The sequence below is a fragment of the Cherax quadricarinatus genome, chromosome 74, assembly GCF_038502225.1.
Source record: "Cherax quadricarinatus isolate ZL_2023a chromosome 74, ASM3850222v1, whole genome shotgun sequence".
NCBI classification, from domain to species: domain Eukaryota; kingdom Metazoa; phylum Arthropoda; class Malacostraca; order Decapoda; family Parastacidae; genus Cherax; species Cherax quadricarinatus.
In genome coordinates this window covers 7,489,041-7,499,403 of record NC_091365.1, presented here as the reverse complement: position 1 = coordinate 7,499,403, position 10,363 = coordinate 7,489,041, and the positions used below count along the sequence as shown (strand labels likewise).

Here is a 10,363-nt window from a genome sequence, read left to right as displayed (position 1 = left end):
AGGTTTTCTAATTTTGCTACAAACTTCTTTTGGTGGAAGATGCTGCAAGGCAATGAGGGATGGACACAAAATAGTGTAAGCCTTCATTACAACAGTGTTTCACTTCTCTTGAGCCAAATGTCAAAGGCTTATGCCACTTCATTCTCAGTATTGTCCACCTCCCTCTCAGTGTAAAACTTGGCCTCCACAGATACAAGTGACACCTGGTGTTCTAGTGCACAGCATCTCTTACTAATGTAGACAAAAAATGGAAAGAGGGTTGAACAATGTGCCCTTCAAGGAAAGAAGGTGCCATGATACTGGTGAAGGGCTCTTGAGAGCCAAGGGATGGAATTTCCCTCTTCATGGATAAAAATTTATTGCCTCTAAATTCCCAGGTTCCATACAGTTCCTATGGGTTTAACAGAATGCCTTAACCCTTTGACTGTTTCAGGCCCCTCTCTGAAACTGTCATTCTATGTCGCTCAATTTTTGAAAAAAAAAAAAATTATTTTTTCTTATGAAATGATAGAGAATCTTTTCCCGATGGTAATGACACCAAAAGTTCGAAATTTGGTTGAAAACTCGTGGAATTATGCTCCCGTGAAGTTAGCGGTCTCGGCGACATGTGTGTATCGGCGATTTTGCCGACTTTGAGCCCAATTTTCAGCCAATTCCATTGTGCCAGTTGACCAAACTCATAGCTATTTCTTTAGAACTCCATTTTATCTATCAGCTGAGTACAAGAAACCTCCCATTTACTAATTTGGACTACCCAATATGGTGGTCAGAAATTGGCAATTTGGCCAATTTCACGCAAAATAAAAAAGATGCCAATTTCAAAATAGGGTCCAGAATAAACAAGGTAGACGTTCGTGGCACTAAAATAACATATGCTCTGTTCATTAGTCACATCTCTAGGCCCCTCTTATATTATTATTGCTTTCTATTTTGATTTTTTATTCATACAAAAAAATACAAAATTTACTGTTATGCAGACGACTGCATTATTGTAAAAATGGTATAAATAATATCAGTGCACTAGTGAAAGAATATTAGACTCCCCAGTTGACTTGTATTGGACGTGTGGTGTGATTTATTTACTCTTGAACATTCCTAAAAATCGAACATTTCTGCTACTTTGAGCTCAGTTTCAAGGTCGTTTTCATCGTAAAAGTAATTAAAATCATCTCTATTTCTGTAATATGTTTTCCATTTTATCACCTAAGACCATGAAAACGCGAATACAACGATAAATACTATACGAAAATACACCTCAAAGTCGGCGTTTTATTCCAAAAAAACGATCAGAGATTTTTTTTTCTCATTATGCAATGTGTGCTGCAGGATTTTTTTTATGTGGTGCACACTGACCACACAGACCCATTCTCTCACATGTGGGCCTACCAGCTTTCTCCCACTTGATTTGAAGTCGCTAGAATTATTGAGTATATATACGTCAGAAACATTGGCTCGTAAGACGTATTTATACGTCGAAAACAGTCAAAGGGTTAAAGGAGGTGCTTTTATGCCTGTAAGGGGGGAACTGGGCTTATCCTCCCCTTCCTTGAAGTGAGCCTGAGTGCCTTCCATTCCCTAGTCAGTACAGTGGGACCTCAGTTTTCGTGATAATTCATTCTAAAAAGTCTGACGAAAACCAAATCATACAAAAACTCTATGAAAACCGAGCGGATGTACGAAAACTGGGACAAAATTTTGATGAAAAAAGTCGTCAAAAACCGAATCCGAAAACTTGGGCATACGAAAACCGAGGTTCTTCTATATGACTCCCTACAGGTTTAGTGCTTTCCCTTGGTAATAAATTCTCCAATAAAAATAATGTATGACCCTTACAGGTTTATTACCTTCCCATGATGATATCCCCATCTCTAGATTAAACCTGATTACCTTCATTTCCAAGGCACTGCATGACCTCTCTGGGCTTAATGCCTTCCCCTGAATATAGTACTAGCAATAAGTCTCCTCACACCTGTATAATGATTATGTTGTTTCCAGTGAATTAACCTTCAAGCGGCAAGGGCTACCATGATGCCAATGAAGGTCATATAATTTGAAGAAGTCGAGCTATACTTTCCTTCATCAGAGTGAACCTGATTACTGCCCATTCCCCAGGTGTATAACCCCTAAGGATTTAGTATTTCCATTTTTTGTTTATAGTAGCTGTCTTACACATTCACTATCATTCATTCGATCATTGTCTTGCCAGAAGCATGATGATATCATGGTTCACATGGCCCTCAAACTGCTGCAGCATCCTCACCCCTCTTTCAGGGTGTAGGCACTATATTTCCTACCTCCAGAACTCTAAGTGAGGCTAACTGGTTTTCCTGAATATCTTCATATGTAAATGGATATATTGTATATGAATATAATGTACAGAGTATTATCCTTCTATTTTTTCTGCAGAGATGTATAACCCTTTCTGGTTTACCACTTAAATTTGATTATATTATTATTTCTTTTAAACATATATAGAAGTTAAAATAGGTTTATAATTGATACATGAGACATTTGTACAACATTTGGGTATTAGTGCTCTGGAAACGTTTTGCAAGTCAATGGCTTCTTCAGTCCAATACAGAGAAGAACGGTGGAAAATGAGGAGTTTGGGGTAATCAGTTAGTCCCTCAGCCTGGAGTTGATGTGCTCAGTCCATCAATTTTGATAAAAGTACAGCATATACTTGAAGAATGGCCTGGTCATGGACCGGGCTGCAGGAATGTTGACTCCCGGAACACCCACCAGGTATATACTGCAGACAGATGAGGTGAAGTAGTGGTGTGTGGAGTCACCAGTTGAAAAACTCACTAGTAGAAGTAGGTCATGCCCATAGGTTAGGAAAGCTTTCAAGAATTCCCTCCATCAAGATCCCAAGATGATGTGGCCTGAAGAATAAAGATACCCAAATGTTGCACAAATTCTCATTCATCAGCTTACTAAACCATTTACATAAAATATGTTTATAATTCATTTGGTTACAGATACTGGCAAAGGGCTCTTGATCTAAGGAATTGGAGTACCCCTTCTACCTTCCTTGGATCAAACATGATTGCCTCCCATTTCCCAGGCACTGTATGACCCCAACGGATCAAGGAGCTCCCCTCACGAATGTATTAAAAAATATAATATTCAGTCACTGATATTTAGTTGCTACTCAACATGTTTGTGTTCCAAAGGTTTTGTACACAACCTTATATGACTACAAAATGAAAAATATAGCAATATATTTTCCTCTGTATCCAAAACTACTTACCATAATGATAGTAAATAATAATAATAATGGTACGTAGAATATATTTCATGCGATCAATATGTGCAAATGAAATCCAGTACTATTAAATTATGTCAGCTTGGTTTGTTCGTACACGGTTTATTCCTCTCCCGTGTTCATATAAGCGAGGTTGGACCATATTATCACTATTTCTTGCAGAGCTTTTCATGTCCATATTAATTCAATGTAAATCTTACTTTCGGTAAGCATTACAATTTTAAGTAATGCATAAGAGTTGGGAACATTTTTATATTGGAGAAGCGGTAAACTCTTTAAGAGTTCAAACAACGCCTGGGGAATGAGAAAGTCAGGTTTGATTCAAGAAAAGGAAGAACAGGTGTAATTCCTTGAATCAAGAGTCCCTCATCAGCATCAAGTATTCCTAATAACGTAAGCGATCGAGTCCCCTTCGTGTGCCTGGTTAATGCTCTTGATCCCCCGAACACTGCCCCATTATCCCCATTGTGTAATTACCATAAAATAGGGTGGCAGCACACTGTTGATGTATCCAATTTAAAAAAATGCCTTTGCCTATAACCAGATCTATTCCATGTACAGCTTCAGTTTCATCACTGGCGAAGTTAGAGGCTTAAATACGGTAATTCTAGTTAACCTAGAGAGAAACCTACTGGCTATATCTGAGTGGTTCAAACGCGAAGTTTAAAGCCTATAAAATCGATCCCAGGTAGAGTAGTCAAGTCTGCCATCATTGATGTAGCGACAACTGGCAACCTTCAGCCAGGCTTCTCGCCCACACTGTTGCCAGAGCTTATTCTGCATAGAGTTGATTTTATATACATTAGTTGCGTGATTATACAAAGCCTTTCACTCCGTGTTATAATTAGCGTTAGTTATGTTTATATAAATACCACTTAAACACATACACATATAGATACTGACTTAGGAATAGTGTAAAATATCCTTAAGTATAATGTAAAGTAGATGATGGTTCTGTCCTTAATGGTGGCAACATTGGCTAGAGCAAGGGTCGCGTTTACTGTGTACAAAGCAGTGTTAAGGCTGGTGAGGGATAGTACTGACGTCCTGCTAAGCTGCTCTTGACTCCACTCACTCAGCACCGGTAAATTCACTGAGCCTTTATACATTCGTGTTTTGTGGCTGCAGGCTCTGCAGAGGACAGTTAGTGTTGACAAGAGAGCTGTCAGTGTTGAATGGAGATGATGAGGATGCAATAGGCTTGTGTCGCCCCCCCCCCACCCCTTCTTAACTCACTGCAACCTCGTTAGTACAAACTGTTCCCCTGTATAACTGGGCAAGTCAACCTTATTGTGTATATTACCATCTAGTAAAATATAATGCCAGTGCTCTTAATTATGTTACAAATATTTTCTAGCCGATGAAAAAAAATATATGCCAATTATATTTTTCGTAATTAAATAAAAATAATTGTACATGATGTCGAATTCAGGAGAAATGGCGAAGGGTGATGCTCAGCCTTGTGAAATGGCAAGGGGCGTGGCGCAACAGTTTGACATCCCGCGCAGTGACCATCCATCCTTTGACATGACCAGGTATGTTACGCAATCGTCGGAGATGGTTCGTGGGGCGTATCAGTCGTTTGACATGAACAAGGGTGCACACCAGCCTTACGAAATGCCCAGGGGCGTCGGACACACCTTTGAAATGACTAGGGCCGTAGCTCCCCCATTTGACATGCCACGAACTGTGCCACAGTCATTTGAAATGCCAAGAGGAATCCATCAGTCGTATGATATGCCCAGAGGAGTCGCACAACAGTATGATATGTCCAGAGGCGTTGGCCAACCGTTTGAAATGCCAAGGGGAAATACAGTATACGATATGCCAAGAGGACCTCAGAGCTACGATATGCCGAGAGGTAGTCACTCTTATCACTACGACATGGCCAGAGGTGTAGCGCCATCTCTTGACATGACCCAAGGTGGCATGGATGTGGCTCACCCCTTTGACTATGGTAAAACTTTTCAGCAGTGCCATGAGACTGAGTCCACTGGTCCTGCCAAATCAGATGTACAGCACCACATGCCCGATGTACAACAGGGACTGGAGGTACCAATGGAGATGCCCAAGACCGCCCCGCAGTCCACAGTCAAGACTAAAGGCAGTGCACAGAAGGGAGTTAGTCATCCCTTTGATTTTGCTAAAGGCTATGCCCAGCAGCTGGAGATAGCTAAACGAGCTGCTCAGAGTGCAATACAAGCTAAGGTACAAGCTCAGAAAGTGGAAAAGGCAAGGCAGGAAGCAGAACAGGCAGATAAAGCAAAGCGGGAGGCAGAAGCGGAAAAATCAAAACGAGAAGCAGAGGAATTAGAAAAAGCCAAAACTGCTGCACAGCCGTCCGAGATCTTAAAGCTTTATGCGCAACAATTAAAAATGATGAAAAATGCTGCCAAACCCTCGGAGATCGCCAAGATGTACGCCAAGCAACTTGAAATGGCCAAAGCTAATACATCCAAATCAGAAAAAATAAGAAAGCCAGGCCCATACTCAGACAGATCAAAAAGAGGAAAGGTATCCAGTCATTCCATTGACAAGGAAAATGAAGGTGTCCAGGTTTCAGAAAAGTCAAAAAGTATAAGTCGAACATCCGGCAAAGAAACACAATCCAATGGAAAGTTTAATGAAATGGAAACAGACGAGAGTAATGATATCCAGACTGAGGAATCTAAAGGTGACCCGCCACCCTTTGAAATGTCAAAATACCTCGCTCAGTTATCCAAAATGAAGAAAGGTGGCGCTCCACCTGTGGAAAAAGATGATTCACGGTCAAACGAGGGTGGGAGAAGTGAAGATCAGCAGTCTGACACGGTTCAAGAAGACAATGCCTCACCATCTACTGACACAGCAAAAACTTCTGGTCTTGCATTTCCCTTTGAATTAATGAAGAATTTGGGTTTACCATTTGGAATAGGTATTACCGGAGCTGGTGGTCTTAGAGCTAAACGTGACCGACAAGAACTGACCATTGCAAACAAAGCCAAATTGATAGAGCAGGTGGAAGCAAGGGGTGCGAAAAAGAAAGCTGATATCGCTAGAGAATGGGGCTTAAGACCTTCTACGCTTTCAACTATAATGAAAAACAAAGATAGAATACTGACACAATTCAAATCTCAAAGATATGCAGCTGGACGTAGACGAATGCGCACAGCAGCATACCCTGACGTAGAAGAAGCCCTTCTTACATGGTTTAGATACGCTAGGGCGGCTAATATACCAATTACAGGCCCCGTCCTCCAAGGCATGGGCGTCACCCTGGCTCAAGAACTTGGACACCCGGAGTTTTCTTGTAGTGTTGGCTGGCTGGATCGGTTTAAAGCAAGGCATGGACTCTCCTTCAATCCTAAAAACAACCAGGATTCGGGAGGTGGTACCTTTAATGAGCCAGCTGATAGACAGCCTAGTCCTCTGCCATCTGTTCCGCTTGAAGCTGATTCTGATTCTGAATCTTCACCAAATTCTTGGTTTCCACCTTCAATGCCAACAACAGGAACATCTGCCACAGAACCAACAGATAGTACCACAGATACATGGTTTAACACTTCCCTTCCTAACCTGAATACTACCTCAACAGTAGAAACACAAGAACAATTGAATAAATGGTTCCCATCAACACTAGAAGCAGAGGAGGAGGAACCTACGACCCCTGCTCCTGCCGAAGACCCAACAAGTACCTGGTTTTACAGTACAATTCCTTCGCTCTTGAGAGACTACAAATCTCGAGATATTTTCAGTGCCAGCGAGGCAGCTCTCTTTTATAATCTCCTACCCGACAGATCCCTTGCTATGAAAGGAGAAGACGGCCACAAGTGGACATGGGTTAAAGAACGACTTACATTTATGGTTGCTGTTAATATGGATGGCAGTGACAAACTTCCATTGTTGGTAATTGGGCAGATGAAGGACCCAAAAATCTTTCACAACGTGGAAACTTTACCGTTACCTTATGAAGCAAATGATTCAGCAATGATGACATCGTCTATTTTTGAAAATTGGGTACTGCAACTGGATGAGCAATACCAAAATTTAAACAGAAATATTGTAATTTTAGTCAATGCATGCCCAGCACATCCAAACATCGATAACCTTAGATGTGTTCGGCTAATATTCCTTCCCAAAGAAACAACTTCTCAACTACAACCAGTTGAGCAAGGAATTATTCAGAACTTAAAAACCATTTACCGCCGCTTTGTGTTGGAAAGACTAATCGAACACAGTGAAAAAGGGCAGGACTACGAAGTTACAGTGTTAGAAGCAATGGAGTTTTTGGAGGAGGCGTGGAAGCAAGTTAAAACGGAACTCATCGTGGACAGTTTTAAACAAGCTGGACTCGAGCAACTAGATATTGACTCTGCTAAGCTAGGCTGCGAGGATGAGCATGCATTACTGGAACGCGCCAGGAGATCCGGCATTGACATCCCTGGAGATGTAACTTTTGAGTCCTATCTCAACGTGGACAGTCAGGTGCAGACGACGATGGAGCAGAATGAGGCTGGAACCACAGAGGCTGAGCAGGCACTGGGAGGGGATGACACTGAGATGGGCAGTGTGGTCGGACCCATCCTGCCCAGCGTGGCCATGCATGCACTCGCTTCACTACGGAAGTTCGTACAGGAACAATGTGGACCCGAGAATTTTCTCAATTCATTGGCTGAATTGGAGGGCTGGGTGACAAAACACATAGTCAAACCTGAGGTTTCATTCACATCTGAATGAATTAATCTTAAACGGTATATAACTGGAAGGAATAAATGGCCCTCTTTAGGGCCCAGACGACACCAGGTGAGATGCGTCCCCGTCGCGGTGTCGGTAATACGATGTGCCTTCAGGTACACGTAGCTGAATCTCACATATGTTGGTACAATCTTGGTAAATTATATTTATTAAATTACAAATGCAACATTGTAATACTAATGAACGTGTTATTTAAATTATTCCATATTTTATAAAATCTGCATAATATACTATTTATGTATGCCAACAGCATTTGTGTGTCTGATAACTGTTGAACAAATTTATACTACTGACTGTAAAATCCTATGTAGAGTTCCTGAATGAAACGTATACCTTAGGATTTTCCTTGACAACGAAAATCAATCACAATGGCTTTCTTGGGTTATTAACCCTCTGAATAGTCCGATTAGTCTTCAGATGTCCTTGCAGGTGTCTGTAATACCTTTATCGATTTTTTTTACATTTACATACTTTTCAACAGGTTAATGAACGTGTAATTTTCTGTAGCAGATAGAGACGTAAGCAGTAAGTGTAAATTTTATTCAGACAACATTTCGCCTACACAGCAGGTTTTTTCAAATCTAGTAGATCCTATCTTTTGGTAAAATTATACATACGTGTGTACGTGATTACCTCTTTGCACCTAGCCTGCTCACAGACAGGGCCGCAGGGGCGTGGACCTCCGAAATCCTCTCCAGATATACCTACAGGAGCAAAGCTGTGTGTCCTGTCTTAAGGGGATTATGAGCATCCAGCTCTGCCGAAATTTAGAAGGGAAAAAGGTAATGGGGGTTAAAATTCACTCGGTCTGACTGTTGGTGCCGCCTGAGCCACTGAATTAATCTAATGTGGATTCTGTGCTCATCCTGTGAAGGAATAACACAAAAAAATGGATGTCATAATGGATCTTTCAGATCCCTCTGGTCATAGTTACCTTGACAGATATTAGTCACTTCATCGTTACAATTACTTAACAGCTAATCAACACGATACAATATGGAGATATAATATCAAGAAACTTAAGGTATCTTAATACTATAAAAATATTCATTATTGGGTTATAATCTCATCATATCAGTATATTCATTTAGCTGATACAAAGCCAAAATTTCAGATAGCTTATCTTTAACAATGAAGTGACTTGTCATTTCCTGTAGTACTTGTTTGGAGGTGTCTCCTAATTGTTGTATGTTTGGAGACACCAAGATAACATACCCGTGTATGGCATTATCTGTCCACACAATGCATTTCATGTCAACGTCTCCATTTAAACTTTGCCAGAAATGCTTATAGATTAGCGTAAGGTTTTAGATAGTATCTCTCAGTATTGCATTGTGTAAATTGCTATATGAAATAACAAAAAAAATTATGATGTAAATATACGTAGTAGAGTCTGACAAAGACTCATTGTGATTGCTGTATAAGGTCGGGAAGTTTCCATAATAATCAAAATATTCGTTCATGTATCAAAGTTTTCTCTCCAAAAGTTCACTGCCTCTATAATGAACACTGTCCCTTGAAAACAACCAGGAAAAAAGAATGGTAATATTTTTCATTCCTTTCCTCTTGAACAAGGATATAACCTTGTAAATAACTGGTCAAAAATATCCAGACATGAAAATCTTCCATCTCATATAGCGAGTGCTTCTGATGGAAGGTCGAAATCGATTAATTTTAAGAGTCCAGTAACGCTGTATGACCCTGGTGGTTCAGCGCTTAGTTTTAATTATAATAATTTACGAGTCAAAATATTGTTACGAATGATTGCCTCTTCACCGACTATGAATTAGATAAGGCATTAAATAAAGGTCGATCAGCCGCCGCTGGAGAGGATAGTATAACTTACAGAATAATGCTAGATGATCCTAATTTAACATAAAGCATGTTGACTACTTGAAAGTCTTGCGCAAAACGCCTGGACATTTTGGACAGGGTTTCAGGAGTGAAGTAGGGTGTGGCTCACTCTAATAAGTAGCAAGTTTAAATATGGTATATGGTTCTATGATGACCTCCATTCTACACCGACTTATTCAGAACTGGGCTCAACGTATAGCATTAGGAGCTTTTCCTTCCCAGTTGTGGCAGTATCTAGGCGCTAAGTGAATCCTTCGATACCACAGGCAGGTTGGGAAGTATCTAAGAGCTAAGTAAACCTTTATAAACACCAGACTTGTCAAAGACACTCCATTATAGGAGCTTTAATAGAAACTGTATCATGCCAAGATGAAACCATTCCCATTAATTGATAAACTAATTGTTAATTTTTTAAATGTGTTGAACCTACCTCACTTTTGTAAATCTAGCTACTTCACTTTAATACCAATATGATCCATAATCTGTGTCAATATAGAGTAAGAAATA

The 10,363-nt window shown here is 40.4% G+C and overlaps 1 protein-coding gene across 2 annotated transcripts; it reads left to right on the top strand.

The window, feature by feature from the left end:
• Window positions 1-3,804: 3,804 nt before the first annotated feature.
• LOC128700209 (uncharacterized) lies at window positions 3,805-8,040 on the top strand. Of its 2 annotated transcripts, XM_053793265.2 has the most exons (2): window positions 3,805-4,352; window positions 4,701-8,040. In XM_053793265.2, the coding sequence occupies exon 2, from the start codon at window positions 4,706-4,708 to the stop codon at window positions 7,982-7,984; it is 3,279 nt and encodes a 1,092-aa protein (XP_053649240.2). In that variant the 5' UTR covers window positions 3,805-4,352; window positions 4,701-4,705; the 3' UTR covers window positions 7,985-8,040. The 2 variants fall into 2 exon arrangements, with proteins under 2 accessions (XP_053649240.2, XP_069956862.1); XM_070100761.1 differs by lacking the exon at window positions 3,805-4,352 and having other exon boundaries at window positions 4,673-8,040.
• Window positions 8,041-10,363: the final 2,323 nt, after the last annotated feature.

Coding starts and splice junctions, on each gene's coding strand:
- LOC128700209 (XM_070100761.1), top strand. CDS start 4,685: ATGATGTCGAATTCAGGAGAAATGGCGAAGGGTGATGCTCAGCCTTGT.